The sequence below is a fragment of the Triticum aestivum genome, chromosome 5D (genome assembly GCF_018294505.1).
Source record: "Triticum aestivum cultivar Chinese Spring chromosome 5D, IWGSC CS RefSeq v2.1, whole genome shotgun sequence".
In the NCBI taxonomy this organism is placed as follows: Eukaryota; Viridiplantae; Streptophyta; class Magnoliopsida; order Poales; family Poaceae; genus Triticum; species Triticum aestivum.
In genome coordinates, this window is record NC_057808.1 from 381790436 (window position 1) to 381806936 (window position 16501).

The following is a 16501-nucleotide window of genomic DNA, read 5'->3' on the forward strand; positions in this document are numbered from 1 at the left end:
TGATATCACAATGCTGCATTTTCTTCTATATATGATGGTCCATATGAAGAGAGAACAAAGTCTCCATCCTGACTGTAGGACATGAAGTTCAATGGGCCAGGTCATGTTGAAAAGACTAATTTTATATTATAAAGCAGACACATGTATTAAGTTGAAGAAAAGCAATCTTATTTCCTATTTGCGATAGAAATTATTTATTTGAATTAATTGTTCACAATATATCAATCTGTAAAGCAAGGTAAATAAAATATACAACAAGCTTCTACAGCGCACCATGCCCTGTCATGAAGTGAATTCTTCAGATGAAGTAAATAGCTACATATAGATTCCTGCTTGTGTTACAAAGTCTTTTGCATATGTTCAAATTTGACAACTTTATATTACTCTGACATTTGTTGATCATACTCCCTGCATATATTAGAGAGTCTGAATCTGAGCTAAAGAATGGAGGAATGCCTTTGTATCGCCTCTTTGTGACCAAGCCCAAACTATAAGCAATGAAGCCAAACGAGCAAAAGAAATAAAGGAATCACACCCGCAAGCAAAATGAAGAGATATAGATGAGCAAGCACTCCTTCGGAACACAATAATATGGAATAGTAATTAGGCAAATACACCCATGCACTTCCATCGTATAAACTCAAAAGTTCCTCGGTGTCATATTGGTTCACACATATTGCTATCATCACATAAATCCACGCCATGAAATCTTAGAACAGAAGGAAGCTTTATATAGCCTCATTTCTAAATATAATTGAAAGAAGTTGTGATAGTTAAATTTTTGTATCACTACCATCACTTAATTCTGAACAAGTTTTGCAGATAAACCGCTAAATATAACATGCTTTTAATAAAAGCATCAATGCAAGCCTTACTGAAAGACAATTCCAGCACACAGTACAAAATACGAAGGCGTCCTGGTAATTCTTTGAAGCAGTTCGGGTGGATGTTGCCAAAGCGTAACCTGATTCAACTTCCTCAACCTCGCCTCCAGCTGCGAAAACGCCACTGCATGTCCTCTCCTTCCACTCGGGAGAAAAACATTGTTTCCTGAAGAGAAAATAAAAATAAATGAACAACCCAATAGATATTTAAGCCTTATTGTGGATTGGCTTATAATTTAGAGGTAGACACAAGTAGTGTTAAGCCTTATTGAAGAAAAAATGCCACTACATATCCACTCCTTCCATTGTGGTTGCTATTTATTTTTTCTCAGGGATGATGATCATGAGTCCCATCCCATGGCTGCTGACTTTGCTAATCCCAATGGCGGCAACCGATAGGGAAGGTGAGGATCAAACAGGACAGGGGGGGTGGCGGAGAGTGGGGAGGGGTGGCAGGAGGACCCTGCGGCGGCGACGCTAGGGTAATCAGGAGAGGAGAGGAGCGTAAAAAAGATGGGAGGGAGAAGACCGGTGGGAGATTAAAAAAATTGGTGGAAGGGGCCTCATATCAACAGGAAACCAAAGGGGGAGGTGGGTGTGGGAGAAAAAAAACCGGGGTTGAGGCGAGACTACCAACTCCCCTTTAATAGTAGAGATCAATAGTAGAGATAAATATTTTGCAGCCAATAAGGTCACCCACATGGCCTCATCGATGTTGTAGATCACATCCCTTGTTGGCGAGCACGATTTTGTCCTCTAGAACAAGGTCATGGCTTGTCGATGTCAGTCCCGCCATTACTGACTAGCTCACTCTGCACAAGTATAGTCACATGACGAGTTAATGTAAGGAGGGTTGAAAATTTGTGGCGCATAGAAGCATACATGACAGACCTTCGACCGCGGGTCATCTGTCTGTTTTCTAGTTTCTCCTTGAGGCTCTTTACTCCACAACAGCCTTCAGTTTCTCATTCTTCAGCTCCTGAAGTGATATAAAGAAATACAATATATGAAAAAAATAAACAATTCATCTCAAAATAAAACACGAACAAGATATACGATATACATAGATCGTGCAAACATAATTCTGCGGCTCTGATATTATTTTATCCGTATTTCTATCATTTAAGAAATAAATTGAAGTTACTACTCCATCAATCTGTATATGTATCATCGCGATATCAGTGGGATTAAACGTTTGAAACTTTCACACTCCAGACACCCAAATTTACCTGGATTGGTCACATTAATGCTATCTGAATATATATAAAAAATGTCATTTTCATGAGTTATGTTAATAATGCAAAAAAAAATTTGAAGGCCTAACAGTTCAAAAAATGAGAATAATGCGTGCATGCCCCACCTTATCCAAAGTTTATGCCTCTTCAGCGTACGTGAGCTCCAGGTCCTGGTGTCGTTTATCTCCTTTTCATATTCCTCCTGAAATAGCAGTAGCACAACACATATAAGATAAAAAAACTAAGCATTGTCAAGTGCATCTTATTCCCTCCATCAAGAAATATAAGGATGATGGACTGCTTATTAATTGCTGGACATGATTTTCTTTATCACATTGTATTACTAATATAAAAACATGAACTAATTTATCAGCACTACAACTGTTTTCGAACTGCTGGATGCCCATGACAGCTAATACAATTCAACATTAGGAGTCATAGACGTACCTTGGTGACAACTGTGTTACTAAGAAAAAACATGAACTAACTTATCTTTGGTTGTCTCCCCTATTGATGTACAAAAAGAGTTCACAAATCCTTCCCATGTTAATGGTTCGTCTCTATTTCGACTAACAACGCATGGGAATGTACGATCATGAGCCTGTAGCAACGGACGAGCATCAAGAACTATTTTTTGTGAGATCTTACAAGACTTAGTGTTACTGTTTTTTATCTATTTAGACAATTCTTCGAAGGACACATCCATCTGCCATCATCATGTAACTGTATAACCTGAATCAAAAGAATATTAAAATTTCAAAAATAAACAGTTGTTGTGAAAGGATAGTATATGGTAGGCATAAAATATTATTATATGTTAATGACATTACCACATAGCTTAAGAATCAAGTAAAAATTTACTATATCAAAACTATATCTCCACGAAAAATCTCATTTCCAGCATACCAGTCGTCTTAACCAATTGAGCGCATATGTTTTGGAATGCTAAATAAGTGGTACCATCTCAACAATTTAGCACAACAGGTAAATTAAAGAAAATCTTTCACCCTTACTAACAATGCATTGCCACAAATACACCCCAATATATGGCACTCTCCAATTCCAAACCCCTATGGGAGAATTTCTGCGTACAAGAAACAGCAAAGTAATTAAATAACAAAACTATCATACCATATTTGAACAGCTATTAACAAGGTGCGGGACGGCCCTTAACTAAGTAGACAATTACTTGTTTGAATATGAAAATAGAACGAATAAAAAGTAGTCCTTGTTTAAGACTAAAGAGACTGGATGACGACGGCCTGCGGGCATCTCAACATCGTACACACATTAAAGGGAAAATTGGTGTATCTATGTTCATTTACAACTCAGCTTTGGAAATGGTGGCATACCAGGCCAGAAGGAAAATAAGACAAATTGTACACGTATATAAAGAAAAAGATGCCGCTGAACCCACTTGTGAAAAAGAGGAAAAAGCATTACCTTAAGGAGATCGAAGCTTTACATAAGAACTCATGCAATTGTCACTTAATAAGCAAAATCTATGTATACAGATGTGGTATTAATAGACCCTTCTATTGCCTTATAGAATAATAAGGTAAGGCTGCTGATAAACAAAAAAACTCCAGCAATTTTCAAGGATTGCTGATGAACTGCAATGGGTGAAAAGCGAGTTTACTTGCCTATCAGTTTGGTGTGTGGATCTCTAATGAAGAAAACAACAGGCATGACTTCAAAACTGCTATATTGATATTTGAAGAAACAACGGGAAAGCAACACTAACGTATCTGAAACAATTTAGCTAGCTCAGGCAGACACAATCAACAACAACTCAGGATCTTCATACTCCAAATACGCCTTTCAGCAACAGAAGGTAATCAACTCATGCCTTCAGTTTGCCACATCTCACTGTCTCCTCTCCAGCCTGCACAGTCCAACAACCAAGCATGCTCAACACGGAAAGAAGCTTTAGAAAACAATATATATATAAAGAAAAAGAAAATCGATTTTTAGCACTTCACATCATGTAAAACAAAATCGAGTTTGAGCACTTGCAGGCATTGACAACCCTCACATGTCGAACAAGATCGAGTTTCAGCACTTTACATCATGGCCATAGTTAGTCCCTAGTTCTTGCAGAACAATATATAGAGAAGCTTTAGAAAACAATATATAAAGATAGTTGGCATGTATATAGAGCAGAGAAATTAAGCCATAGAAAAAGAAACGTTTGCCCCTGACATAATGTAACTTGTATTCGTACTGATTTGTCCACCATCGAACGACTTCTTCCACCAGATCCTTGCTTTCTTTCTTCGTACATAGGGCTGCACTTACAGTTGGAGTTGCCCATTAATCATGTTAATCAAGGCTCGAGATGGATGTATAGATTCAGGTGTTCATGTACGTGATCCTGGTGGCCGGCACCGCTTCCTTGGTCAATTTTAATCTCCTGAACAAGAGATTGAACGGGCGTTCTACACGTGAACTGAAATTTCTATTGTCGCCGTGCACTGACTTGCGGTGGATGCCGAAGAGGAGCACCGTGGAGGGTAAGTGCGGCTGCAGCCGACGAGGTGAGGAGGGTGAGGCGAGCTCCACCAACGACGGCGATGCGGGGAGGAGCACCACCGTGATTGAAGGGGACGCGCAACAGGGAATCAGGCGGTCGCGGCCGCAGACGGTGAGCTGCTGGACGATGATCGGGGATTACGGCTGGAGTGACCCCTTACGTCTGCGGCGGCGGTGACGTGACCCCTTATGCCCGCGGCGGCGATCCAGTGGAGGCGATCCCGTAGTCGGCGGCAGCGGGATCGCACGAGATCCGGCGGCGTCTTCTCTATGAGGGGAGGCGGCGATCTCGTGCGTGATGGAGGGGATCGAGAGGAACCGGGTGCTCAATGGGATCGGGTGGTTTTTTCGAGTGCGTGCGTGCGTGGGCGCGGGGAATGGACGAAAAAAACCGATGAAAAAACCCCGACGAAAATGGTAGGTGGGACGAAAATAAACCCAGAACGGAGACTACCAACTGAGACATTAGGAGTAGAGATGCACAACTTCTGTGCAAATTATTTGCAAAATATTTCATTATTTGTTTTATTACTTTCAGTACCTTTGTTCTTAACGGGAAACCAATGCCCTAATTTATTGTTTCTTAGAAAACTTCACTATTTTAATTTTTTAGATTTTTATGTCATTTCCTTATTCTTTAAGTGTAATACCAATACCTCTTATTTATTCCTACTTAGGAAACTTTTTTTTTGTGAAATTTTAGTATTTTTGCTTATTCTTGCATATTATAAAAAGGCGCAATTTCTATTCAAACCACATGCAAATTTTGTCATTATTTTTTTACTTTTCTTTCTTCTTAAATGGTAATATCGATACCACTAATTCATTATTTAGATCCGGAGAAGTAGAGACACCATGGATCAAATACCACTGCCACAAATTCATTTTTTCTTTAGAAAATTTTCCTTTTGCGAACATTTCACTACTATGTATTTATTCTTGCATATTATAGCAATGCGCAATTTATGTGCAAATTGTGTTTCATTATTTTCTTGTAGTTTTTTATATCATTTTCTTTCCTATTTAAGGTATTATTGCTTCATTATTTATTTCTGTTTTCTGTTTCTATGGGTTTTTCTTTTTCCCTCTTTCTTTCCTTTATTGGTTATTTTTGTTTTTGTGGGTCTTTGGCTGAGTGTAATTATATACAAACAAATACTATATAGTTTGTGCCAAAATTTCATGATTATAAGATTATTTTAGCATATTATGATAAAGTGCAATTTCGGTGAAAAGATGTGCTCAAGTTTTTTTAGTTCTCTTTTTCTGCTTAAAGGAAACACATTATTTGAGTTACACTATTTGGAAACTACAGTAGAATGCAAAAAATGCATTATTATATGCTTATTCTTTGCATATTTCAAAAAGTGTAATATCAGTGCAAATTGTGTGCAAGTTTTGAAAGTTTTTTCTTTTTCGTTTTCTTTCTTCTTAAAGGGTTTCATTCTTTCTTAGAAAACATCATTATTTTGATTTGGTTTTAGTTTTTTTTCTGAAAGTGTAATACCAATGCCACAAGTGTTTTACTGCGTTTGTTCATCCATTCTAGTGTGTACGTAGTCCCTATTTAAATATTCAAATCATCTTATATTTATGTATGAAGGCAGCAATTATGCTTATACTTGCATAGTATTAAAAAGGGCAATTTTTGTGTAAATTGTGTACAATTTTTTCATTTTTTTTTCTTATGAAAGGGTAACACCAATGCCACTAATCCATTCTTCCTTAGAAAATTTCATTATTTTATTTTTGTTTCGTGTTCTTTCTTCTTTAAGGGTAATAGCAATGCCACTAAATTCTTTCCTTCTTAGGGAACTTCATCATTTTGAAATTCAATTATTTTATGCTTATTCTTGCATATTATAGAAACACACAATTTCTGTGTAAATTGTGTGAAAAAATTCCATTTGTTTTATTTTCTTTCTCCCTAAAGGGTAACACCAATGCCACTAATCCATTCTTTATTTGAAAACTTCATTATTTTGTTATTGTTTCAGTTTCTTTCTTCTTTAATGGTAATAGTAATGATACCAAATTCATTTCTTCTTAGGGAAGTTCATTTTTCTAAGATTACACTGTTATATGATTATTCTTGCGTATACCAAAAAAAGTAATTCTTGTGTAAATTGTATGCAAGAAAGAAAACAAAACAATAATGAAGTATAAGATTCCACTATTATATGATTACTTTTCCTTTATTTTCTTTCATTTAATAGGGTAATACTAATGTCACTAATTCATTTTTCTTGGAAAACTTCAATGTTTTGTTCTTTTTATTTTATATTTTATTTCATCTTCTTCTTTAAGAGTATAATAGCAATGCCACTAATAATTTATTCTTACCAAAGTTCCTTTTTGTGAAAGTTTCACTATTATATGCTATATAATAGAAAGCGTAATTTAAGTGATTTTTTTGTTATTATTAATTTTTTAGTAGTTTTCAGAAAGACTCGTGCCGGACTTTTTTCTGTCCTCATGTGAACCGCTAAAGTCAAAACGGTATCATTCTCTCATAAAATTTCTCTGTCATGCATGCACGCATCAGTGTCTCTCATGATCCCTCTCTCATTATTTTTCCTATGGCATGCATGCACCCGGCCCAAATATCTCTCACAGCCCTCATTTAATATCTCTGACATGCATGTACCCAACACCATCTCTCTCACAAGCTCTCTCTCTTAGGAGCTGTTCGACGATCCTCCAGCTCCCTGAAATCTGAGAATCTGTGGAGCTGCCTTTTCTCCACTCCACCATTTTTAGCTACAGCTCCACCAACTCCTGGAGTGGACTTGGGGAGCGGGAGAGTCTCCGAATAGCCCCTTATTATGTGTTGCGCTCCGCAAATTGCGAGCGAGTTGCATGGCTTGGTGGCATAGCTGCGGCCCGCCTTAGAATTCACACATACACAAAAGTGACTGATCCGAATATGATTTTCAGTCGATTGACACTCCCAAAGTTGTAACCATGCATGCATCAGCAAATGCTGGGGCCTGCTGTTACTGTCGCGACGAACGTGCCCAAGCCCGAAGGTGAACTCTGCAGCGGACGACGCGCCGTCGGCTGTTGCCCTGTCCGGCCCTGGTGCGCCCTGGCGTCTCGCTGCGACCGGCAGTGGACGGGTCTGCATCTAGGAAGAAGCTGTGGCTACAGGCTACAGCCATGGAGGCCAACAGGCTCAGGCTAGTTGGCCAACTTGGGGAGGCAGCGACAGCAGCTCGCTAGGACCAGGGGTGGCCGATGATGGGTGTCCGGCCGGGCGCTGGACCGCTGGTCCTGCCATCGTCTACTCTCGTTTTCTGCGAGGGGAGCTGCATCTGCATCCACTCTCGTGCGAGGGGAGCTGCGTCTACTTAAGGCCGGCCGTGCCAGCAAGAACAGACGCAGAGCGGACCATGCCGACGCGCGCAGAGGGAAATGCCGGCAGCGGGAAGACGGTGTGCGTCACCGGCGCCGGCGGGTACATCGCCTCGTGGCTCGTGAAGCTCCTCCTCTCCCGCGGCTACGCCGTCCACGGCACCGTCCGCCACCTCGGTACGTGCGTGCCCGGCCGTGTCAGCGGTGTCATAACCGGCCAACGAGTGATTCCTGATCGTGTTTCAGGCGAGGAGAAGACCGGCCATCTGAGGCGGCTAGAGAACGCTTCCGAAAGCCTCAGGCTCTTCAAGGCTGATCTCCTTGATTACGACGCAATGGCAGCTGCCGTCGTGGGATGCCAGGGAGTTTTCCATGTCGCCACTCCCGTTCCTTCGGGAATCCTAACCGATCCAGAGGCAAGCAAGTTTCATAACTGAAGAACTGTCGATATGCATCAATCATTAAATGTTATGTACACCACTAACGTCTTCCTTTCGTGCACAACCATGTAGCTACAAATGTTGGGCCCTGCTGTTACTGGTACCACGAATGTGCTCAAGGCCGCCTCTGCGGCCAATGCCGTGAGAGTGGTCGTCGTGTCGTCCATGGTCGCCGTCGAGATCAACCCCAAAGACTGGCCCCAAGGTAAAATCAGAGATGAGAGCTGCTGGTCGGACAAAGAATTCTGCAGGAGCAACGAGGTAACCAGCTTGGCAACCGCACCATCACTATGATAATCAGAAATCTTTATACTTTATTTATAACCTTGACTATGTCATTTTGCCATGTATATATATCTACAGAGCTGGTACCCTGTTGCTAAGATAGCGGCGGAGGCGGCGGCACTCGAGTACGGGCGGGAAACCGGGCTCCGCGTGGTGACTCTCAATCCGGCGCTGGTGTTCGGTCCCCTGCTCCAGCCGACCATCAACACGAGCAGCCAGTTCCTCATCTACTTCCTCAAAGGTTTTAGCCGCCAACTAAACTCATGACAGTGCGCTGCGCATGCTCTGTTTCCGTTGCTTGATTCCTTGTGTGTTGGTGGTGGCGCAGGAGGCCCTGACGAGACGAGGGACAAGCTGTGGCACATCGTGGACGTCCGCGACGTCGCCGACGCGCTGCTCCTGCTCTACGAGGCGCCCGAGGCCACGGGCAGGCACATCTGCGCGCCTCACTTCATCACCGCCCGGGAGCTGCTGGGCTTGCTCAAGAGCATGTACCCTGGGTACCCCTGCATAACCGAGTAGAACTTCTGATCGCCCGAAGATTCATCATATATTGTTTTCGGCAGCGTGTAAGCTGGAGCTAACGGATAACTCCATCCTTTGGGTATTTGGCAGGGAGAGCATACGTGACATGGATCACCCGGCTCCGATGACCTCCGGGAAGCTGGAGAAGCTGGGGTGGAGCTCCTGGCCACTGAGGGAAACGATCACAGACACCGTCGAGTTCTGCCAGGAGGCCGGGTTTCTTGAGGACGTGGATGGTGATGATACGCCCTGCCGCTTCCCCCCTCTTCTCAACAAAGTCTAGATCACAACTTTCCCAAGAAGTTTGGGGGTCGCCACTCGCGAACAAATAAGGATACGAATAAAAGACGGCAAATTCTCTGTTCAAGCACCCCGAGTGTTAACCCTCGCCTTGCTAACTAGCTCATGAGCCACACGGCTGGTTTCACACGCACAATGCTCAAGAGGAACATGCCCGAAATTATTAATTTTTGGGACTGTCTATTTGACATTTGACTGTTTTTCAATTCAAAAATAGTCAAATTTCCTGACCAATCAACACATTACACCTGTATGAGCAGGAAAATCAACATAAAGCAAAAAAGAACGCCTAAACGGGTCAGGGGTGAACATCAGACACGGGTTAGGGGTAAACAAGTTAAATAACGAAGAAAGTCATCCAATACAAAGGTAAAAAGCACTATATTATAGTCAAATTTCCTGACAAATCAAGCGCTGACAAGTATGTCCAAATACCATGGACAATTGTATGCTTGTATTTCCAAAAAAATGGGTCGGGCGGCTAAAATCTGACCCGGTTCTAACTAATAACCAAAACAAAACAAGGCAACTATCACCAAACCCACCTGGACCGTTGCCCACGCTCTTTTTTCCTTTCCTGGACAACAAATCACCTGACGAAGAAAAGGAACAAAAATCAGCAGAATACTGGGTCTCCCAGGACCCTCCTTTAACTTGCATCACACAAGTCATCTGGGAGGCGCCATGGGATAGGGGAAATGAGGAGAAGAAAGAGTAGAAAAACATCAGAGAGACGTCATGGGAGAGAGGGAGTGAGAAGAAGGAAGAACAAAAACAAGTCAGAGAGGCACATCAGAGGGGCAAGTACCTGGAGAGAAGCAAGGGGGGAGAACAGATCCGAATAATTGGTGGAGGACAGAGGAAGATCATCCAAGAGACGGTCCACAGCTCATGTAATGTCCTACTCCTTTTGATCACACTTCTATTGAACTCTTCCATGTTTTTCCTCACCCCGCTGCTCTACATACACCTCCTACATGAACTAGCCTGTAGAAAAAAAACATCATACAATCTAGTGAAATTTTTGGAATCATCAGGGGGAAAATTCTAACTGTCGGAAGGTAAAACTGTTAATATTTCACTGTCAAAACACTACACCAACACGAATTCCAGTGTAAGGTACACATGAAAAAAACTTTGCTGCAGTATAGGGCAATGTAGGTAGCATGAACCATGGGGAAATTACATGAAAAAAACTTTGCTGTAGTACACATGAAAAAATCTTTGCTGCGATACAGGGCAATGTAACTAACATGAACTCAGTGGATTACAGAGATACATGCAAGTTCAGACGAAGTCATGAATACAAAGACATACCTATCAGCATAAAGAACACAAGTCCTATCAGATGAAGGCATTAATATTGACAATGAAAAGCAGAGCTTGTTACAGTGCTCGTACACATAGACAGTGAAGGAAATGAATAATCACACTAGTGGATTACAATGATAATAACCAGGGAACTACACAGGATAATCGCACTAAACAGAGTTAAAATCCACTGTAATTCAAGCAAAGCTGAACAAGAATGAAGCTCAAATATCAAGTAATAGAGGTTCAGCAGGAAAATTACACTACTTTGTTTAGAAAAAAAAATGAAATTTACACTGAAGTTCTAGGAAAAATTACACTGCAATTCGGGGAATAATTACACTATAATTACATAAATAAAGCATGACGTTTAAACTGTAATTATGGGGAAAATTACACTGTAATTACATAAATGAAGCATGGAGTTTACACTGTAATTCTAGGAAAATTACACTGTAATTAAAAAATGAAGCATTGGGATTACACTAAAATCTGGGCTAAATTACACTGCAATTCTAGGGTATATTACACTGCAATTACAAAAAGGAAGCATGGGGATTGCAATGAAATTCTTGAAAAATAGCTTTATCAAACCCTCTATCATCACTAGAAAGATCCTGAAAAATAATTCAGTCAACAAACAAATTTTTTTAATAAACTGAAAGAAAGAATAAAAACGAAAATGAAAGTAGAGAACAAGACAGAAATAACTACCAAAGACATAGCATTAGAACCATCTTCCGCAAAGTCATTAGGCACAAAAGGATCATTCCAAGAATCAGCACTCACGATAGAAAAAACTACCGAAACATCCTTGTGAGAGACTTTCCGTAGTCTCCCCATTGACCTAAACCTAACAAAACAGAATACATGACACACGAAAAAAAAAGAAATTAAAGAAAGTTGAAAATTATAGAGTAATGGGGCTCAATTACAAGGGAAATCTCACAACAAATACACTGAAAGGCAGCAATCAGGGGAATCATAGAATAATGGGGCATATTAATACAGTGCAAGAATCACTTAAAATACAGTGTAAAAACCAACCTAAATACAGTGAAACTCTGAGTCAAAATACACAATAATTAGGGCAACTTACAATGAAAAGGTAGAGGAAGTACACTGCCAAAAACTGAAGATAAATTATATAGTAAGAATGGGGGATATTACAGTGCAAAACCACATGAATGCATGCAAAACATCGGAGAAAAATTACAATGTAAATAACAAAGAAACTGGCGCAGTATTACACTGAAAAATATACACTGCAATTTACACTGAAAGAAGCATGAGAATTACACTGTAACAGGGGGAAATATTACACAGTAACTCTAGGGAAAATTACACAGTAATTACAAAATAAAGAAGCACGAAAAAAACAATGTAATTACGGTATATTACACTGTAATTGCAGGCTAACCTACAGTGTGATTCTACGACACATGAGAATTACACTGTAATGGGGGAAATTATTACACAGTAATTCTAGGACAAATTACACAGTAATTACAAATAAAGAAGCACAAAAAAAACGGTAATCACGGTATATTGCACTGTAATTGCAGGGTAACCTACAGTGTAATTCTACGACATGTTACACAGTAATTATAGCAAAATTTACACTGAAGAAAGAAGCATCAGGATTACACTGTAATTAGGGGGGAAATACACAGTACTACTAGGACAAATTACAGAGTAACAACAAATAAAGAAGCATCAGGATACACTGTAAATGCACTGCAATTATGGGGCAAGTTACACTGTAATTATGAGTTAAATCACACAGTAATTCTGGATGGGGATACACTGTAATTCTAGGGGTAAGTTACACTTCAAGTCTGGAGTAAAAATACACCGTAAAGAAGCATGAAATTCAGAGAGATTCCTGGACTAACACTACAACAACACTGCAGCCTAGTACACACAAATTCAGAGAGATTCAGGTACCGGGTGAAATGAACACCTACATCTAACAAAAAAAATCATACTGAATTCCAGGGACTACAACAGCAAACATCAGCAGCTAACAGCAACTATAAGTAAACTGCAGAAGCAGGCAGAAACCCATGCTAGACCATCTGCAACTACATCTAACGACAAAGGAACAGACACCCAGGCCACCAGAAATAAAATTGATAGGGCGAATCCACCGCTGCAACTATAACTTCACCTACCTCTACATCTACATCAGAATAAACAACCTACGCCTACCTCTACATCTACAAGCAGGGGAGAAAAGGACCATAACAAGCAGATGGATTAGAACTCCCCACATACAACAAACTCCTACACAACTCAGGCGGGCAGAAGGATGGGAAATGGAGCGCTAGGCATGGCGGACTAGAAACAAACACGGCAGCAACATGCACCTACCACGGATCCACGGACAACACCAATAACCGATGAACCACGGATCCAAAACTTACCTAAATCCGGAACTACACAGCCACAACACAGGGAAACGCGAGAGACAAGGACAACCAACCGCGGCAGCGGGGATCGAAGAGAAAAGGGAGGCCCGCTTCGGTACAAACTTATCAAGTGTGAATTTCATGGTTTTTCCATTTCCATGTTGTTTTGAGTTTTTTTATATCAAACTCCTTCTTGTTGTCTTTTGGCATATTAATTTGGATTAACCTCCAAGTATCCACATTTTCATCTCGCACAACATGCGGGTCCGTGCATAACTCGTGCCCAGTTTAATTGATGGATACAAAGCTTGCTCCCTTCAAACATGATACCTTCGCATGCAAAGCTTCATTAAGTTCATAATTGTAGTTGTTTTGTTTTGTATGCAAAGCTTCACATGCTCAGAATTAGTATCTTGCACCACATACAGCTTAAAGAAACTTGACCGGATTTTTCAATTCCTCACCGACTAGTGCCCATGGCATGGACCCTCAGGCCCTCTACACCGCACGTGCTTAAGTAGGTGCTTCAAGAAGAAAACCCGTTTTTCTTTCTTTGCCAGGCTGCTTACCATAGGTTCTTAGAGCATCTCCAGCCGTTCCCCCCTTCAGGGGCTTGAAATAGCGCCGTCTGGGGGCGCGCTGGCGGAAAAATCAGCACGGGGGGGGGGGGGGGGGGGGGGCTCGGGTTCCCAGCCGCCCCCAGGCGCCGATTCCGGCCCATTTTCGGCGCAAATTGGCCCACTGTCGGCGTAAATTGACCAATTTCGGCCCATATTCGGCGTGCTTGGCACAAATTCAATAGAACCTATTTTTTATCAGATAGTTGGTCACAGAAAATCAATACAAATCAAATAGTTCAACAAATCAATACAAATCATATAGTTCAACAAATAAAAACTCATATTTCATTACACGTCGAGCTAGGCGTTGCCCTTGAGCCTCCATAGGTGCTCCACCAGATCCTGCTGCAGTTATTGATGCACATGTGGGTCTTAGATCTCTTGACGCATATTGAGAAAGGCAGTCCTGGTTGCCGGTAGCTGGTGATCAACTTGGGCAAGAGGATCTTGCCTGTAATATGGTTCACTGTCAAACACTGGCTCTTCCTACTCACTCTCAACGATCATGTTGTGCAAGATGACAAAGCAAGTCATGACCTCCCACATTTGATCTTTCGGCCAGGTCTGAGAGGGGTACCGGACAATAGCAAATCAAGATTGGAGCACACCAAATGCCCGCTCGACATCCTTACTGCAAGCCTCCTGACACTTGGCAAAGTGGGAGTTCTTGCCTCCTGGCACTAGGTTTGAGATAGTCTTCACAAATGTGGACCATCTCGGATAGATGACATCTGCTAGATAGTATCCCTTGTTGTAGTGCCGCCCATTGACCTCAAAGTTCACCGGAGGAGAATGGCCTCCAACAAGCTTGGCAAAGACAGGGGAGCACTGCAGTACGTTGATGTCATTGTGAGTTCCTGGCATACCAAAGAAGGAGTGCCAAATCTGGAGGTCATGTGTGGCCACTGCCTCAAGTACCACACTGCAACCGCCTTTGGCGCCTTTGTACATCCCCTGCCAAGCAAATGGACAGTTTTTCCATTTCCAATGCATGCAGTCGATGCTTCCAAGCATCCCAGGAAATCCTCTTACTGCATTCTGTGCTAGGATCCGAGCAGTGTCTTCAGCATTGGGTGATCGCAAGTATTGCGGTCCAAACACTGCCACCACTGCCCCGCAAAACTTGTACAAACACTCAATGCTCGTGGACTCGGCCATGCGTCCATAGTCTTCCAGTGAATCACCGGGAGTTCTGTATGCCAGCATCCTCATAGTTGTCGTGCACTTCCGGAGTGAGGTGAATCCATATGTGCCGGTGCAATCCTTCTTGCACTTGAAGTAGATGTCGAACTCATAGATGGAATTCACAATCCCGAGGAAGAGCTTTCGGCTCATCCGATAACGGCGCCGAAATATTTTCTCTCCGTGCAGTGGAGCGTCGGCGAAGTAGTCGGAGTAGATCAAGCAATAGCCTTCGAGTCGATGCCTCTACTTTGCCTTCAGCCGACCCGATGCCGAGCCACCTTGTCGCGGCTTTGCATTGCTCGCGAACAGGCCGTCCAGAGCGGCGAGGACCATGAGATACTCTTCCTCCTGAGCGTCAGCATCGGCTTCCTCCTCCAGCAGTGCCACGAACGCCTCCTCCTCATCCGAGTCCATGGCCGAGCAGACAAATCGCCGAACACCTGGCGGGCGTGGTAGGCGCGCAAGCCACCAGTAGTCCTGCCCTGCGTGGCCGGAGCACCGAAAAGCTCGTCTAGGAGCGGGGTGGAGGCTGCTGATGATGACATAGACCTGGGGTAGGGTCATAGGCCTGACCTATAAGCCCTATCCATAGTCATTATCCTAAAAGACAACAGGGAGGGTCCAACCAAGGGCCTGAATGCAATCCACTCGACCGACCAACCACTCGGAGGACCATCCTTCCTGGAGTCATTCGACCAATCAACCACTCGACCATACAAGGAACCATTCGACCTACTGAAGACCAGGAGTCGTCCAGCACGGGAACGGTCGGGCGTTCACTCCGTAGTCTTTAAGGTCATTTGTAGCATTTATGTCTAGCGTTACCAGTAATGCCCTATCTTTATGTACATTGAACTCCTGTAACGGAGGGGAGCTGGGGTCCTGGCGCACTCTATATAAGCCACCCCCTCCTCTGGGACAAGGGTTCGCACCCCCTGTAACATTCACACGCATAATCCAGTCGACCGCCTCCGGGCTCCGAGACGTAGGGCTATTACTTCCTCCGCGAAGGGCCTGAACTCGTAAAACTCATGTGTACAACTTCGCCATAGCTAGGATCTTGCCTCTTCATACCTACCCCTCTATTCTACTGTCAGTCTTAGAACCACGACAGTTGGCGCCCACCATGGGTCAGGTGTCTTAGCGGCTTTCTGGTGAAGTTGCGATTTTTCCGATCCCCATCATCATGGTTTTCGGCGGAGGATTGGCTGAGGGCCACGAGATGCGTCTCAGCGCGCTCGTTTTCGTTGCCGACGACTCCGCCTGGCTCCAGGAAGCTCCACTCGACGTCGAGGCGCTCCCCGCCCGCGGGGCAACGCACTTTCGCGCGTGCGTCCGCGGCATTCTCCTCCGACAGCAGTTGACCCAGTACCGGTCGGCTCCCGTGGTGTCCTCGCTCCTTGCTGCACGCCGTCGCAA

General features: G+C 42.9%; 1 protein-coding gene and 1 long non-coding RNA gene across 2 annotated transcripts; one reads left to right on the forward strand and one right to left on the reverse strand.

The window, feature by feature from the left end:
• Positions 1-704: 704 nt before the first annotated feature.
• Positions 705-4987, reverse strand: LOC123125019 (uncharacterized). Its single transcript, XR_006461263.1, has 4 exons — positions 2245-4987; positions 1776-1863; positions 1585-1696; positions 705-1050 (listed from the first exon to the last, which is right to left on the reverse strand). It is a non-coding gene; the product is annotated as an uncharacterized lncRNA (long non-coding RNA).
• A 2893-nt stretch (positions 4988-7880) lies between these two features.
• On the forward strand, positions 7881-9726 carry LOC123121951 (cinnamoyl-CoA reductase 1). The gene is made up of 6 exons (XM_044542049.1): positions 7881-8182; positions 8252-8421; positions 8518-8706; positions 8809-8971; positions 9059-9248; positions 9346-9726. Exons 1-6 carry the CDS (start codon positions 8044-8046, stop codon positions 9536-9538), a joined length of 1044 nt encoding a protein of 347 aa, XP_044397984.1. The 5' UTR covers positions 7881-8043; the 3' UTR covers positions 9539-9726.
• Positions 9727-16501: the final 6775 nt, after the last annotated feature.

Bases quoted from the DNA above. Each gene is read 5' to 3' on its own strand.
- LOC123121951 (XM_044542049.1), top strand. From the start codon at position 8,044: ATGCCGACGCGCGCAGAGGGAAATGCCGGCAGCGGGAAGACGGTGTGC. The intron at 8,183-8,251 runs GTACGTGCGTGC...ATCGTGTTTCAG, and splicing joins CGGCACCGTCCGCCACCTCG to GCGAGGAGAAGACCGGCCAT. The intron at 8,972-9,058 runs GTTTTAGCCGCC...GTGGTGGCGCAG, and splicing joins CCTCATCTACTTCCTCAAAG to GAGGCCCTGACGAGACGAGG.